Genomic DNA, 16,653 nt, shown 5'->3' with positions numbered 1-16,653 from the left:
GAGAGGGATATTAATTCTATGAGCGTAGTAATTACATGACTTTACTGTATTTAGTTAATTCAGAGTGAATCTTTTAAGAAATTAAAATAAAATAAAGAAAATGATATGAAATTATATGTCTTCTGCGACAAAATATAAAGAAGATATTTCATGATGAAATTTGAGTATATACCCTCTCAAGATTAATGGAATCATCATCACGAAAAGATGGCGGCGCCCATGCCGATCTACAGGCGTGGAGGTGGAGAGGTTATTCCAGCATTAACTTCGTCTTGTACGTATTTTTTCTTTGACAATGTTGGCATTTGAGAAAATTTATAAGAAGTTCTTGAAATTTAGTTTAATGGTGTTATTGGGACTAAGCCTTAGGGCATGTTAGTAGTAAAGAGACATTATTTCCAGAGTCGCTGCGGCAGCAGCCCGACCACTACTTACGGCCTACACGGCAGGCCTACTGCGGCAGCCCGAACACACTACACAGTGCAGTGTAGGTCCCCGGGGCAACCCGACCACTACACTACGTACTACCTATACGGTACTACCTCAGTTGTTCATGCAGGCTGATCCACTCCACTTCACTACCGTCTACTGCTATACACAACCGTACGTGGTATAGTGAAGTGGAGTGGATCCCGAACACTACTGTGACAGCAGGCTAGCATTTTATAATCTCGTTCGTAGGATGAGTGGATCTACACCTAGACAGCTGGCAGCCGTCTGTTTCGAGGAGTTTTTTAACATTTTTTATTTTTATTCCTCCTCAGGCTCATACACAGAGGGCTCGCTATCTTGCAGCCACCATTAGGGGACTTGCAATGCAAAATCCTCCTGTCGGGGCTCTTCAATTTTTGATATTAATGAATAAAAATTTTGAAAGTTAACACAACCAAAATGCAAATTAATATTCCCTCTTGGTATTAATTGCCAAAAAACTGAGAAAAATCAAGTTAAAAGGAACAAAAACAGTGACTTACCTCGGCTGTTGCGCAAATTCACTTCCCCGTTCTATCCGATCTTAAGTACATAAACATATGGCCATTTAGTCCCCTGTACAGATCGCGCAAGAACTTCGGTCTCTGTATTTGGTGAGTGAAGCCAACGGAGTTCAGCTGAACAACCAACATAACAGAGACCGAAGCTTTTGGTCTAATCTACACCTAACACTACACTTGAAACACACATTACTTTAAAACAAATCATTTTTGACAACCAAACATACTCGTGTTAATTTCCATATACCAGTAGTTGTAACTAGGCAATCATTTTTTTTCCCCCAGTAAGTGACCCTCCCCCTCTAAGAAAAGCTTGTGTTGTGGCTTGTTAATTTTAGAAATTTGAAAGATTCCGTGTTGTCTTCAATTTCAGAGACATTTGGTTTTCCAGTTTGGGGAGTCCAATGTTCCTTTACACAATAGGGAGTCAAATACACACTATTTCTTTTGTATTTTGTTGTATGAATTCAATTCCCCCCATTTTTTTCCATACATTTTAAGATACAGAAGATCTCTGCAACATCCCAATTAAAGGCAATGATGATTGTACATTTTCCATGAAGAATAAAACCAAGAATTACATCATATAAATAAATGAATGTATAAAAGTAAATGCCGAGTTTGTGACATCATTGGTTCCCTCATTTGCATACCAGCCATGATGTAGTTTTGCGAAAATAAGCAAATCTTTAAATTGTCATAGACCTAAATTTCATATTTCCATCCAATTTTTATATAAAAAATTCACATCTACTTCTATTTTCATAACGTTACTTTATGATCGTTATCTATCCAGTTCCACACACAAAATGGTATTTTGACTTTGATCATTTGGGGATCAAATCGATGAGAATTCTTTTGATTATTTTCTTATTCATTCAGTGAAAGAAATTGACTTAAAAGAGACTGTGAGGTGGAATCAGAAATTTATTCCTGTCAAGGCTGTGTATTTTCTGCTGTGGTCAGGTAAGTGTGTGCTATAGAGACCCCTTCCCCTCTATAAAGGGAACATCTTCCTTTCAAATTATCTTCATTTATATAGATTAATTTTATTCAAGCAGCATTTTCTTCACTGCTGGGAAAAAGGGTATAGATCCTAATAATAGAACATGGCCATTAATAGTGATAGAGTCATCCAAGACTGTCATAAAACTAGAAAGAGAGACAATATTCTACACACTTTAATGTTACTTCAGTATTGATGAAAATCATGCTATTCAGGGTTTTAAAATCTAATCGGGGTATTTCTGTGAAATTTGTATTTGTTTTCAACTTTTTGGACTGCTGATGATTGACTTTGAAAACATATTCTTCTTTTTGCAGGAATGGTGAGTCTTCTGCCCTTCCTTCCTGTCTATATGTCATATGTTGGTCTGAATCCTGTCCAAGTTGGGGTAGCAAGAGGCATTGAACCTTTTATTGGGATGTTTTCATCTCCGCTGAGTGGAAGCTTGGCAGATAAATTCAGCATGCATCGGTTCATCATGGTTAGCAGTATCATAGGAACAGGGCTGGTGTATGGGAGTGGTGTTTTTGTGTCACTTATTGATGCAAATAATGCAATGAATTGGACAAATATATCTCATGTGCCACTGGAAGGATACCTTGGAGAGCTTGGAAAGATTCCAGAACCAGAGTTGGACTCATCCTTGATTCAGATAAAGAAGAGTGACTACTATGACTGGTGTCATCACTTCATGTCAAGTAATATGAAAGATGAATTATTGTGTGATATTAGGAGGTTAAATATTGGTGGTACAAGATCAGTCAAAAGAAAGCTCAATATCCTCAAGAACAAGGAGTTTAAAAGTTCAGCTGCGTGTTGCTTCTGCAAATGTAGATTAAAAGATGAAAGGTTGATTGAACTTTTGAATACATGTAATATGGTAGAGAGAATCCAGGAAGTATGCAGTATTAAAAATGAGTCAAAGAATATTTTAATATCAAATGAATTTCTGTCTCAAAGCACAGAGACTACTGACATTCTTGAATGGGAGGATTTAGAAAAGAAAGACAAAACACTCACATTTGTTCTGATGCTGATGATTGTTCTTGTCGGACAATTTGTGAGCAACCCCGCTGTCCCTTTACTTGATGCAGCAGCTATGGCACTTGTTAAAGAATGCAATGAAAGAGGGCAAAATGTAGAATATGGACATCAACGGCTATGGGGTGCAATTGCCTGGGGTGTCTTTGCACCCCTGGCTGGATTTGCTGTTGATACCTACTCTGCAGCGTATCCAGAGTCTTTCAACAAGTATCTTCCAGCTTTCTTAGCTTTTATTGCACTTGTACTATTGTCAGTTATACCGGCATTGTGTATAACTTTTCCTCCACACTGCCCATCTGAATCACTTGCCAGTGATGTCTGCATCCTACTCCAGAGACCCAAGGTTCTTGTCTTCCTGTATGCAATGTTCATCACTGGGATATCAGTGGGAGTCATCAGTACATATGTCTTCTTGTTCCTTGCTGAACTCTCTGGAAGCCACACCATCATGGGACTGACTCTGACCCTAACATGCGTAGCTGAAGTCCCTTTCATGTTCTTTTCTACTAAGCTTGTTGAAAGACTTGGACACCATGGAGTCTTTGTTCTGGCCCTCTTCTGCTATGCTGTGAGGTTTGTTGGCTACTCATTCTTGCAGAACCCATGGCTTGTTTTACCCATAGAACTCCTCCATGGGGTCACCTATGGTGCTCTTTGGCCAGCTTGTACCTCCTATGTAAACCTCATCACTCCTGACAACATGCTTACTACAATGCAGTCCATCACATTTGGAATCAAATGTGGTTTAGGTGAGCATGAGCAATAATTATATCCTTAGAGGGCTTTCAATGTAAATTATATCACAGATTTTGAAAAAAAAAATAGAACAAAAAGAAAAGAGGAGTTGCAATTATTTATATTCCAATGTTTCGTATTGAATCTCATTCATTGAAAACCCTGGTCATCAAATATTCTTTTGCATCCAGGGGTTTTGAGCAGGAGATACTGCAATCACTGTTTGACAACTTCTTTTGATGTCTTGTACATTGAGAATAACAGTTTTTGTTGACAGCATTAAAGCAGCCATCTAATAAGGTAGTCTGCAGGCACAGACCCTGATTGGAACTTTGATCAACAAGTGTGCCTCCATGCAAAGACTAGCACACAGAAAACTACACAAGGCATGAGTAGGCTGCACATTCGGACCCTTAACTCGAGTGAAGGGTTTGCCCAGCAGACTACTAATAAGGTATTGTATTTAGAGGAGTTTGAAAGCCAGTTACCCCAATAGAGGGGCACTGATAATAATCATAATATGAATGCTCTCTATCTTTATTGAAATAATTGGATGAATTAATTGAATCTTTATTCCATTCATTCCAATTTCATGCCCATAAAAAGATAGATATCTAGTTAGATTATGAAGAAGGTTAGAATCAAAAGAAAGAATTTCATTTACATGTTTTTTTTTTTCCTTTAAATCTGAATGCCTTGCCAACACACCAATTTTATAATTTCCCTTATATGCAGGTGAAGGCTTGGGGACATTGTTGGGTGGAGTAATCTATTACCAATATGGAGCTAGGAACCTATTTAGAGGATCTGCTGTCTTATGCATGGTAACACTGATCTTCTATTGGCCAGCGAGTGCTTACCTAGAGAGACAGGATGAAAGAAGAGAGCGACAAGAACAGTATGAAGAAATATGATATTGATCTGCCTTATTCTGGCTATTTTGTTTATTATAAGGTCAGTGTTTCAAACTAACCCCCTCCCACTATGATCCTCTGCCATCCAGATTACAGAGAACAGACTCAGTACTAAATTGCTGGCATTGATCAGAAGAAAAAAAATACAGGGTATTTTTCAGTGAAGTGTATTGTTATCCATTTCATTCACTTTACTAGTATTTGATGATTTATGTTACTTTTTTGGAAATTGGTGCAAACATGCAATTCCCATAGTGTATATGTCTTGATCAATTGGTTTGCTTTTCAAATTTCTCTTGACCAAAATGACCTTTTTTGGTAGTGAAAGCTGAAACTTTTTTTTTTTGCTTGTCAAGTTCAAACCAGCACCCCTGTTAAAAAAAAAAATTGGTCCCAGGGCCACCAGCAGCACTGCCTGACGTCAGATACGGTCAGTTTTGTCTCATTTTTTTCCCAAAAGCACCCCCTTGGAAAAAGCTGATGACAGCACTGCAGTATATTGTTATTTGTAACATAATCAGATTGAGTAATTGCTTCATTGATTTTATTCTGATCAACCACTGGATCACATGGGTTGTGTGGTCCAGTGGTTAAAGCATTGGACTCATAATTGCAAGATTGTGAGTTTGAATCCCCATTCTGCCATTGTCTCCACTTTGATAAAAAGGCCCAAGATTAATATCTGTCATCTATATTCTATAACGTCAGCTGAGTATGACTTATTAACCTAGACGTAAAATGTTTCCTATAAGTAATTGTTTATATACCAGCTTGACGTTTAAGCCCCTTTTACACCTTCACGGAAGCAACACGGATCATCCCGGATTGTCAATCCGGGGTCATCCGTGTACAGTCCGGGACTACCGTGTACACTCCGGCTACTCATCCGGCGCCATCCTTGATGTACCGGCATGTCCGGGAGAAAAATTGAACATGTTCAATTTTTCATCCCGGAGTACACGGACTGATAATCATCCGTGTTCATCCTTGTAGCCTCCTTGTACATCCGTGTAGCTACCGAATGCATAACAACCGGGTGATCCTTGTTGATACCGGCTTTATCCGGGGTCAAATGTTTGTATTTTGCGTACATGAACAATAGTCCGTATTCATAACCAAGCACGAGCATGCTCCAGATGCTGCAAAAAGGGACGAAACTTCATTCTAGCCAGTACAGAATGTGAGCAACCGTGAAGGTCCGTGTAAAGACCCAGTAACATCCGTGATCATCCGGGTATTCCGTGTTGGCTCCGGGAGCATATCAAACAGGATCCCTATTGCTACCTTGCCTATCCTTGTAGACTCCGTACTTTTCCGTACATATCCGTGTTAATAACCAGTTAACTCCGTACTCACTCCGGGAATGCTAGGAAAATACAAATTTGGCACCCCAGATCATCACGGACTGAGAGCCGTGATGATCCGTGTTGGATCCGTGAAGGTGTAAAAGGGGCTTTACTGGCAAAAAATTCTGTCGAGTTCATACGGGAGTTACCATAAACAGAAAGAGAAATTTACCAGACTTTATTTTTGTTTTGAGATATGGGCTTGTCATAATAGAGTTAAGGTAAAATGATGCCAGATGATCATGGAAAGCAGATGAAACATGCAATTCCTATAATATTTCTTTATAAATTGGTTATCAGGACTGTTATTGTATGTTATAATCAAATTGATTTATTGCTTCATTGATATTACTCTATTTACCAGACTTTCATTGTTTTTGTTTTGAGATATTCGCTTGTCATAATAGAATTAATGTAAAATGATGCCAGTCAGATATTTAAGTTTTATCTAAAAAAATTGATGGATGGTTAACTTACGTATGACTTTACCATGGGATCTCTCTGTGATCTGTGATGAAATAAGAACTTTAAATATAAATTTTGATGAATTGCTTTTTCAATGAATTTTCAATGATCTTTTGGAGGTATTTCATGATTTCCATTCCACTGATCTATTTTGACTTTGAAGTCTCCCAAATATAGTAAAATTTCAAAATGGTCTTTCAAAATCTCTTTCGTATAAATGGTCTTCCATAATCTTCGAGCAATCTCTGAAGAAGCATCAAATTGCCTTATTCTGGGTCATTGGTATTCCAATCATCTCTCAGAAGGCTTTCAAGTATTGGTATATTTCCTGGAAAGATGATTCAAATTAATTCAAAGATTGTCACAAGATAATAGAAATACCAGTGAAATACTTGCATGGGATCATGCAGAGACCAAAAATATTGTGAAAGGGTGAAAATGTATAAATATTGAGATGTATTTTTTCCCAACAAAGAGGCTTCTAAAACTTTATTTTGGTGTGTGCTAAAGCATCTGGAAAAAAGTGTTATATAAATCTAATTCTTATAATTAGCAATATTATTATCATTATTATTTAATATTATTATTATCTTGCCAGTATTTATAAGTTCATAAACTGTTAAGGGTCTGTCTTGTAGGAATTTCGGAGCCTAAAAAGCACTTTTAATTAATCACTGCCAAGTTGATCTGTAATATTTTATTTGACTGTATTGAAGTTCTGTGAATTCAACAGATTCATTTTCAGTTTATTACCTTGACAAGCACAAATCCGGTTTTATGTTTTAATGTCAGGCCTACAATGTGATTCATCGGATCATATGCAAAGTTTGGCTTATTCGTAATCATATCAGTCGTATTCATCAGGTTACTCAGTCAGGAAACAGAAATTTATTATTTTGCCGAAGAAAGAAACTACAAGTATATTCATATTTTATATGCCATATTAAGATTGTATTTTCATATTCATATCAATATTCATATTTCATATGCCAAATTAGATTTGATATGTCATATGAAATTTGTATTTTCATATATTTGTATAAATGTGTAATTGTGATTTATTGAAATTACAGTGTGTTATCAATGATATAGAATATAGGGTATATACATTGCTCACATTTCTACCATGTTGGTAGCCCAAGGCGCCCTTGTATAACCCCAGCTAAGCTTTTTATATAAAAAAATATTAAAGGCTTTGTTATCAGCTGAAAGTGTGAATCTTTGCATTTTCTCAGTATTTGTTGACTATTTTTAATTGGACAATTATAAGAATTTGAGAAAAATGGGGTTGACCATAGAGGATGAATGACAAAAAGTTAAACAGAATGAGTAAGAAAAGAATAATTATGCAAATAAGATCAGAGAAAAAGAATGAGAAAACAAATGACCAGATGAGTGTAAAAGTGTAAAAGATAAGAATGATAGACTTTATAAGAAGAAATTAGTGAAAGAAAGAGAATTCAGAGAATACATTTATCTAAAGTTACAAGTACAGTTCTTATAAGGGATATAGTTACTGCTATAAGATCCTAACTAATTTTGTTGGTCCATGGGCATATATTTCCCTGGGCACTTACTTTCCTTTGCCCCAAGAAATACTAAGCACACAAATTTACTTTAAGATACATACATTCGGGGGGGGGGGGGGCACTGTCACCACAATATAGGTGCCATATTTACATGTACTTTCATGTTATTTTCCATTTCCAACATTTACATATTCGTTTCGTACATTTTGATATACAGTTATAAGCAATAAAACATACATGTATAGCAAATTTCTATATATATACTGGAGGAGGCTGCTATAAAACGGAGCTTGTAGGGTGCAGCCTCCTAATAAAAATATTCTTGTAGATTGTACGCACCAAAAAATACAAAAACAAAATTACAATTTGAGCTTTAACCGAGTTAAAAGTAGAAATTATGGGGGGGGGTGGGGTGAAAATAGAAGAGATCAGGCCTCATGACTCCCTGCTAAAATCCAGCTCTAGCACTCAAATGGATTTTGCTGATCAACCCAGGTGATCAACAGGATAACAAAGGGGATGTTACGTGTACGTTAAAGGACAAGTCCACCCCAACAAAAAGATGACTTGAATAAGAAGAGAAAATCCAACAAGCATAAACACTGAAAATTTCATCAAAATCGGATGTAAAATAAGAAAGTTATATTTTAAAATTTTGCTTAATTTCACAAAATAGTTATATGCACATCTTGGTGGATTTGGTGGATATGCAAATGAGACTGATGACATCATCCACTCACTAATTCTTTTGTATAGTAGGGAATTTTTCTCCTCATTGTCAACAACGATTTATTTCTACCTGAACATGTGGAATGAGGATTGTTTAATACTATATGATTCAGTCAAGTTGGTCCTCATTGTCAAATCTATAAAAAATGAAATATTGTATAATTCAAACAATAAAAACAAAAGATACAGTGAGTTGGGGACATCATCAACTGTCTCATTTGAGTTGTGCATATCACTGTTTTGTGAAAAATAAGAAAAACTTAAATGTCATAACTTTCTTAATTTACATCCGATTTGGTGAAATCTTCAGCGTATTGCTCGATTAATTTTTCTCTACTTATTCAAATCAACATTTTTCTGGGGTGGACTTGACCTTTAAAGAGACTGAGTGATGAAAAGTTAAATGAGAATCCAGCCTTGGTCATAAAATGTTGTGTTGGAAAGGAGAAAAATAAATAAAACAGAATGGAGAAAGTTTGAGAGAAATCAGACAAGCAATAGCTGTTTTAAAATTGAGATCTCTATAAGACCATGTAGATTTCAAATTGACAACTAGGTTAGTAAGTGACAAGGGGCAAGGACAACTTTCCCATAGGCCAAATACTTCATTACAAGTTATTTGTGTTTTTTTTCCTAAGTACCCATTCCCCTGGGGCTGTAATCTAAATATAGCTTATAATAGTATATCGTTTTATGTCCTCATGAAAGAAACTAATTTGAAGTAAAATTTTTGAAAAAAAACGACATTTAGCCATTTTATGTATTGGAGCTGAGTAGTCCTTGCCTTACGATATCACATATGCCGCCAATTTGAAGTCTCCATGGGTATAGTGATATATTTACAACTTTTAGAAATTCATAACTTTCTAATTGTTTGTCCGATATTGTTCAAACTTTCACCTATCAACTTGTTTGATTTTCCTTTTTCCTCTAAAAGAAAGTTTTTATTTGGGTTGGATTCCCCTTTAAGACAGAGCAAATACAAGGCGATAGCCAAAAAGTTTCTGATTAATGATAATCACCATGAGAATTGACATTAAAGAACAATAAAAGGCATTTTATAGATCAAGAAATGTTATGACACATTCATGGAACCAATGATTTCTGCTCCTACCTTGTGTAACACATTTGGTCGACAAGCAAACGACCCACGGAACACTTTCTCTTTCCACTTTTCGCATTCTTTGCCCATTTACAATTAATTTACTTATGCACATAAATCCATCACTTACAAATAATTCAGATTATATGAAATATGTTTATTTCTATTAAGGCACTGACCAACTACATCACATTTAATAACATACACTGAACACATTAAATTGAAAATAATAATGCCTGAATATGATACAACCAATAAAGAATATTTACATGCTGCCAACGAAATGATCTATACACAATTCTGCATAGACTTGATTTACAAAAAGTGCATAAATTTGTACTGATAAATATAATATTCAAAGCACTTCTTAAAAAGACACACATATTACACAGTCCCGATTATGTATAAATCAAAATGAAACAAAATACATTATTCATTATTATGTGAATATTCATAAACAAAATTTAAAAGTTTTTCATCCTGTGAAATGAATTCAGCATTTTAATATTGAAATGCTCATATGAGAGCAACCTTTTTTCAATTTCAAATTAACTCTACAATAATTTCAACAGATTCTACTCTTATTTGGTGTCAAGTGCAGCAAAATATTGGTGATTTCATGGCTGGTCACAATTATATTAAAATTGATCAAATTGATTTAAGCTTTTAGAATCACATCTAAACAGTATATATTCTATGTCCAAATTATGGTTCTTACTGAGATTTCATAGTTGGAGTACATATTTTGATTTCCAGCCAAATCAAATTTTTGTGAACATTTAGACCCTCTTATTGTTAATAAGAAGTCATTACTTCATTAATTGAATTGAGATTGGTAGTAAGAATGAGCATTAGAACATCAATGTTAGTCATCAATAAGCAATATGAATAAATACATTTTTTTTTCTAGATCAAACACTATAACCCTGTTGTTTAACCCTAAATAGACTGGGCTATTTTAATACCTAAGAAGATGGGGGGAGGCTGATGTAGCCCCCCCCCCCTTATGATCTCAGCCGCCGATTGCAAAAAAAATTGGCATGTGCGTTACCCATGGCATAATCTACAAAACTATAAGATCAAATTCTGTGAAAAATCTCATTGCTAATTAATTATGCTAATTTATGCGTAAAATAAAAAAATTGCTCTGACTAAATAATGCACCCAAAATTTTAATTTTTGGTTCATAGACTCTTTATAGGAATCTGACCAAATTTCAACATCACATTTATTTTCTTATGTATTTTCTTGTTTTATAAATTTCTTATATATTTCTCTGTGTTTTGACTATTTGTTTTTCGCTAATTTTTTCAATGGAAATTGTCATGGGCTTTATTTGACCATAAACAAGATGATTTTAATCAGTAAAAGGAAAAATAATGATACATTTATGAATTTTGGCTAAAAACACTATTTGCATTGGATTTGTACACAAATTCAGGTTTTTGAGTAATTTCGGGACCATCATGTTTCCAGGGGCTGCAACTGAAACTGAAAGTAAAAATTCAGCAAGCGACGCGGTCAAAAAAATTTGTGCGGCAGATTTATCGCAAAAATTGTTCAGGCCCCCTCCCCCCCCCCGATTAAAGGCGTATATTACAAACGTTTCTTCAGAATGTCATCTGTTCATGAAACGAATGGCAATTTTAACTCACAATTGTTATAAGCTACTGAAGTGCTTGAATCTGAGATGCTTCATAATATATTTCCCTGATGTGACCATAGCAATGTCCAACAATGTTGGATATTGAGCAATGAAATTCTGTTTCCAACATGTTTAGGGTTTGTGACCTTGTGAGCCTGTTTTGTAATTTACTTTCCTTTTCACTACTAAGTAAATACAAGGAAAATATGTCTTATCACCTTAACTCTTTCATTTCAACAATTTTCATGATATTCTGGTAATAAACCATGGTAACAGAATTATCATAAATTAAACCATTAAAAAAATGTACTTGCATTATGCTGATTATGATGAAATGAATCCTGCTTTTATTTGCTCTTTTTAATGCACGGACCCGGCCATTTAAAATAATTATTTTATTTTTTAAAACTATTATTATGAAATGAGGTGGTTGAATTTCTCAGGTGTAAATCCACATCATAAAAATGTTTTATGATTATTTTTATTAAAGGGTGTTAAAATGGCTGTGTGTATGCCTCCTTCCACTAAATATGGCTAAAATTCTAAGTACATTGAAACCATTCTAAAGGCCAATTTTTTTTTCCAGTGTCAAAATACTTCATCAGCTTGAATAATTCTTTGATGGACGGAAGAATGTAATGTCAGAACATATAAAATCAGTTTCAATTCTTTACTAAAGGCTTGCAATACATTGTACTGATATATATATTTTTTTTAATTTGTTACAGGACAATGGACGGATAAACTTTGGATTAAATATTATAAAAAAAATGTATACCCAGAATACGATAACTGTGATAACATACCTGCAAACAATGTATTTCATGATTAGGTTATTGTTCATATACTACCATGAAAACAATGCCATACTATATTTGACCTGAAAGAAACTAAGCTTGATGTACTTTACAAAAATATATTTTATTGATTGTCATCTCAAGGTAATAGTCTATCATTAGAATCCTCCAAGTACAGGAATGGTTGTATGTCCTACCAGTGACTGGACATTATTAAAGTTAAATAAATCTCCTTTAATTTCTAATTGGCATTCTATGACACATGAATACGATGTAATGTCAATGTCAATCAACTGGAAGGCTTTACATTAATAGCTGACATTCGCAAGAAGTAAAAAGAACCGCGAACTTTCCAGCCTGTCTTGTAGAATGAGATCCTCTAGAGTCAAATATGACCTTCTTTCCTCTCTATGAGAATTCAAAAGTGAATTTGACCTTCATTTCTCTTGGTGACAAGTTCACCAAACTTTTCATAACTAAATAGCGGAAGGATCGCTTTACGTTTTCATAAGGTGAAAAGTTCATGGAATGACCTCAAAGTTTGGTCTGGTTGACCAGTCTTACATCACGAGAATGTGAAAGGATCACTGGTCTTATCTTTGCTCCTGGTAGGGGGTGCGAGAGGGGGCGTGTCCTCCAGGTCAAAGCACTTGAGGGTCTGGTAGGCGCTGGTGACAGCCCTCTCCTTGGGCATAGACCGGAGCTTTTCATGCCGTAATCTGAAGAAAAATAATACACAAAAATGACTGCTTTTCAAAACAGAGTATGATTAGAGAGAGGATGTTATTTTAATTCTATCTATTAAAATTGCATACTGGAATTATTTTACTCTCTGTAAAACTGATTAAAGGAACTCAAAATCAAAAGATACATCTACTGGTCCTACTCTCATATTCATCAATAATATCACCACCACCACTGTCTACAACAAAATCATTTTCATCATCACAGTCACCAGTCACCACCATCCCTTTATCATCAAAATTTTTATTTTCATCAGTCATTGTTGTCTTTGTCACCGCATTTACCACTAACATCATCATCATCACCATCATCATCATCACCATCACCATCATCATCACCATCATCACCATCAACACCATCATCACCATCATCATCACCATCATCATCACCATCACCATCATCATCATCACAGGCCATCATAAGAAATTAACTTACCTTTTACCAGAGCCCCTATTGAATGGTTTCTTCTTGAGTTCTGCAGCAATCATCTCATCATCATAAACAAACTTCTCATCAGTGCTGATGTAGCTAGTAGATTCACTCTGAATAAAAGACAGACATATAAGTGACAAATTATTTTTTTAAATGGATACTAGCCTTGTACAATGATTATGTAATTCATATTGAATTGTACAACGCCTACTTAGCTTGTTGTACGCGATCAAATGGGAGGCTGAATGTGACACATTCGTACCGTTGCACACAAGACGTACCATCCAAAATGTACCGTCCAAAATGTACCATTGCACGGTTTTACGAGGTGACGTCACAATGCGATTTCATTTAATAAGGTGACAATGCGCGTACAGCCCGCTGGCTAAATGCGCAATGCTGTCCAAGATCATGTGCGCTTGTAGTGGGCCCAGCTTGTGAGATTTTGCTTTTCGCTTTCAATATTTTTGCTCCCTTTTCATAGATTACTGGAGGGAAAAACTCTTGTTTTTTCATATTTTCGCTAGATACCGAGGCGTTGTACAACACAAATAGCGAATATTCTTATTCGTGCAATGGTGCGAGATTTTGCATTCGGTGAAAGAAAGAAACGCTCTATTCAACGAGGCGTTAGCCTCGTTGAATAGGGCATCTTTCTTTCACCTCATGCGAAATCTCGCACCGTCGCACTCATGCCTATTCGCTATTTGTATATTAATCAATGTCAGACGCATCCAGTGTTATAGCTGAGGGGAAAGGTGAACCTAAAAATAATTATGAGTGATAAAAAAAATCACTAAATGTGTAATTTTTAATCGTGGAAAGGTAATAAACTATGATTCATCAACAAGGTGTACTGTACTGTTCCTTTTTGATAAAATAGAGCACACTGATTGGTGATGCTTGCACAGGCATGTATCATTCTTCAAGCATGCTTGAATGCATTGTAGACGACAAATTATACTGTTTCTGGCTTTCCATAGTTGAGAAAACTATTCATCAATCTTACCTTCTTGTCATCCTCTCTTTCTTCCACTTCTTCCTTTTCTCCGTTCTCGTCCCCCTGACTACTTCCATCATCCAGTATGTCTACATCCCCACCGGCCTGGCCATCGTCCAGGGATTCATCGCAGATGTAGTCCGACACCGACGACGTCGACTTCTGATCAAAGATGGGGTGGTTGGGCATGCTCTGGGGGTCGACCAGGACATCGTAAGGGACCATGGGATGTTTGAAGGTGGTCGGGTTGAAGATATCCCAAGGATCATCTTGACCAAACGTACCTAAGATGAGGGCACACATTATACAATTAGACCTGGCCTTATAGCAATTACCTTTTTTATATGATAAACCCATTAGCCCGTATTCTGAAGACAGGTTTAATTTCAACTCTGGTTTAAAGTTGTGGTTTAATAATGGACAGCCAATAGTTGAATAAATCTATATAATATAAATGAATTGGCTCATTTTTCACCAAAATCATTCTTAACTGTTTCGGAAAGATAGATAAGATAACTTTCTTCACCATTCATAAGTTGGGAAAGAGCAAAAAACATGCGATGTAAGGAAAATTTTGACATGTTTGGCTTTCCATAATTTTAGCAGAGTTAGACCACGGTCCAAGTTAAACCTGACATCAGAATACCGGCCATTATGTTTTAGTGAATTCAGTTGGAATAAGCATAACAGGACGCCTGCCAAAGGGCTGTTTCACTAAGAGTTTAAGTATGATTTTAAGTCATGCTTAAATGCCAACACTGACATAATAATTGATATCTGATTGATGAATATGCAATAGAGCGCATCTCCAGAGCACAACCTGATCAATGCAGAGATGTGTTATATATGGCATGCAATAGGGAATTCAAGTATGATTTTTATATAGCGCACATTACAATTAAGTCTCTTAGCGCTCTGAAATGGTAGAATAAAAAAGAAAGAAAGAAAAAAACACAATCATATATTGGAACTTACCATACCATGCATCACTAATCAGGAAAAATTTGATTTTATCTTTGGAATGGGTAATACTTTTTGGCTTGAATAGATTGAGAGAGCAACATTCATTAATATTTTCTGGAAATTTGTCTTTGACTGCATATTAAAATGCTCTTTTCCCATATGATACAAGGCATACAGTAAGTGGGACAAACAGCTTTCTAGAACTTGGTACTATCAACATAAAAACCAAAGGCCTACATAAATGACTACATGCCCCCACATTAGCCACCCACCAAAAAAATTGTTTAGAGCAACATTTTTGTGTCACATTTTTCTCACCAACATAATGGCCCTCTGTTGTCCAAAGCCTTACAGTACAGTCTAGTGACGATGTGATTAGAATGCTATGTTCTTCGACAAGGTTCATACTGCAAATGGATAAGAAATCAACCATAATCAATTTTCACATAGCTCTCTGAGCATTAAATGGAAATCAATTTCAATTGAACAAAATTGTAATTGTTATTCAACTTTGCATTAAAGGGAGTCTTTTACTGATTCTACTATAATTGTAATACAGATGGAACTGCACAAGATTCCATTTGAAACATTCATAATTAGAAATATCTACATTCCGATCTGTGTCTAATACATTTCAATTAAGATTAGTTTCCAAACCTCCACAATCAGTGAGAAATATCTCAAATATAAGTCACGAAAGTTGCTTAAGTTAGCAAAGATTCAACCGCTAAGAAGGAGAAAAGCACTGCCAACCGTTCAAAATGCAATATGATTCACAGTAGAGACATAGGTATTGGTTTGAATTCACCCTTAATTAAAATTAATTACTAGTATTGCAAAGTGGACAAACCTTGTAATGCTCTGGATGTGACCTCTCCATGACCCTAACACTGGAAAATAAATGAACAGTGTAATTATTTCAACATGATAAAACTGTTAATTCTAAGGAGTTAACTTAGGGGAATCAGCCCCCCCCCAAAAAAAAATGAAATAGATAAATGAATAAAATTAAATTTAAAAAAATTAGAAAGAAAATCACAGATATATGCTTCAAAATTTAATAAAGAAATACAGCAGTAAGTAGAATTGAGACTCGTAGAAAATATAATGTGACAGCCAAAAGGCTGGTTATCTTATTCAATTTGGGGACAAAGGATTGGTCATGGGGGCACTTTACCTAGGACTTAAAATTCAAGTGTAGAATTGAAGA

The 16,653-nt window shown here is 35.5% G+C and overlaps 2 protein-coding genes across 5 annotated transcripts in view; one reads left to right on the top strand and one right to left on the bottom strand.

The window, feature by feature from the left end:
* The first annotated feature begins 10 nt into the window (after positions 1–10).
* LOC121412797 (major facilitator superfamily domain-containing protein 6-like) lies at positions 11–5,462 on the top strand. Of its 2 annotated transcripts, XM_041605563.1 has the most exons (4): positions 11–274; positions 1,875–1,958; positions 2,316–3,791; positions 4,513–5,462. In XM_041605563.1, the coding sequence occupies exons 1-4, from the start codon at positions 208–210 to the stop codon at positions 4,689–4,691; spliced, it is 1,806 nt and encodes a 601-aa protein (XP_041461497.1). In that variant the 5' UTR covers positions 11–207; the 3' UTR covers positions 4,692–5,462. The 2 variants fall into 2 exon arrangements, with proteins under 2 accessions (XP_041461497.1, XP_041461502.1); XM_041605568.1 differs by lacking the exon at positions 1,875–1,958 and having other exon boundaries at positions 212–274.
* Positions 5,463–12,097: 6,635 nt separating this feature from the next.
* The window catches only part of LOC121412771 (WD repeat-containing protein on Y chromosome-like), a 49,977-nt gene continuing 45,421 nt past the window's right edge, over positions 12,098–16,653 (bottom strand). For all 3 annotated transcript variants that reach the window (XM_041605544.1, XM_041605549.1, XM_041605553.1), the window contains 5 exons: positions 16,294–16,333; positions 15,762–15,850; positions 14,490–14,764; positions 13,484–13,590; positions 12,098–13,023 (listed from right to left, as the gene is read on the bottom strand). In XM_041605544.1, the coding sequence (XP_041461478.1) occupies positions 12,870–13,023; positions 13,484–13,590; positions 14,490–14,764; positions 15,762–15,850; positions 16,294–16,333 (665 nt within the window). In that variant the 3' untranslated portion in view covers positions 12,098–12,869. The remainder of the gene's footprint in view (positions 13,024–13,483; positions 13,591–14,489; positions 14,765–15,761; positions 15,851–16,293; positions 16,334–16,653) is intronic.

The sequence above is a fragment of the Lytechinus variegatus genome, chromosome 1 (genome assembly GCF_018143015.1).
Source record: "Lytechinus variegatus isolate NC3 chromosome 1, Lvar_3.0, whole genome shotgun sequence".
NCBI lineage: Eukaryota > Metazoa > Echinodermata > Echinoidea > Temnopleuroida > Toxopneustidae > Lytechinus > Lytechinus variegatus.
Note: the sequence above shows the minus strand (reverse complement) of the source record. Positions and strands in the feature narration are given on the sequence as shown.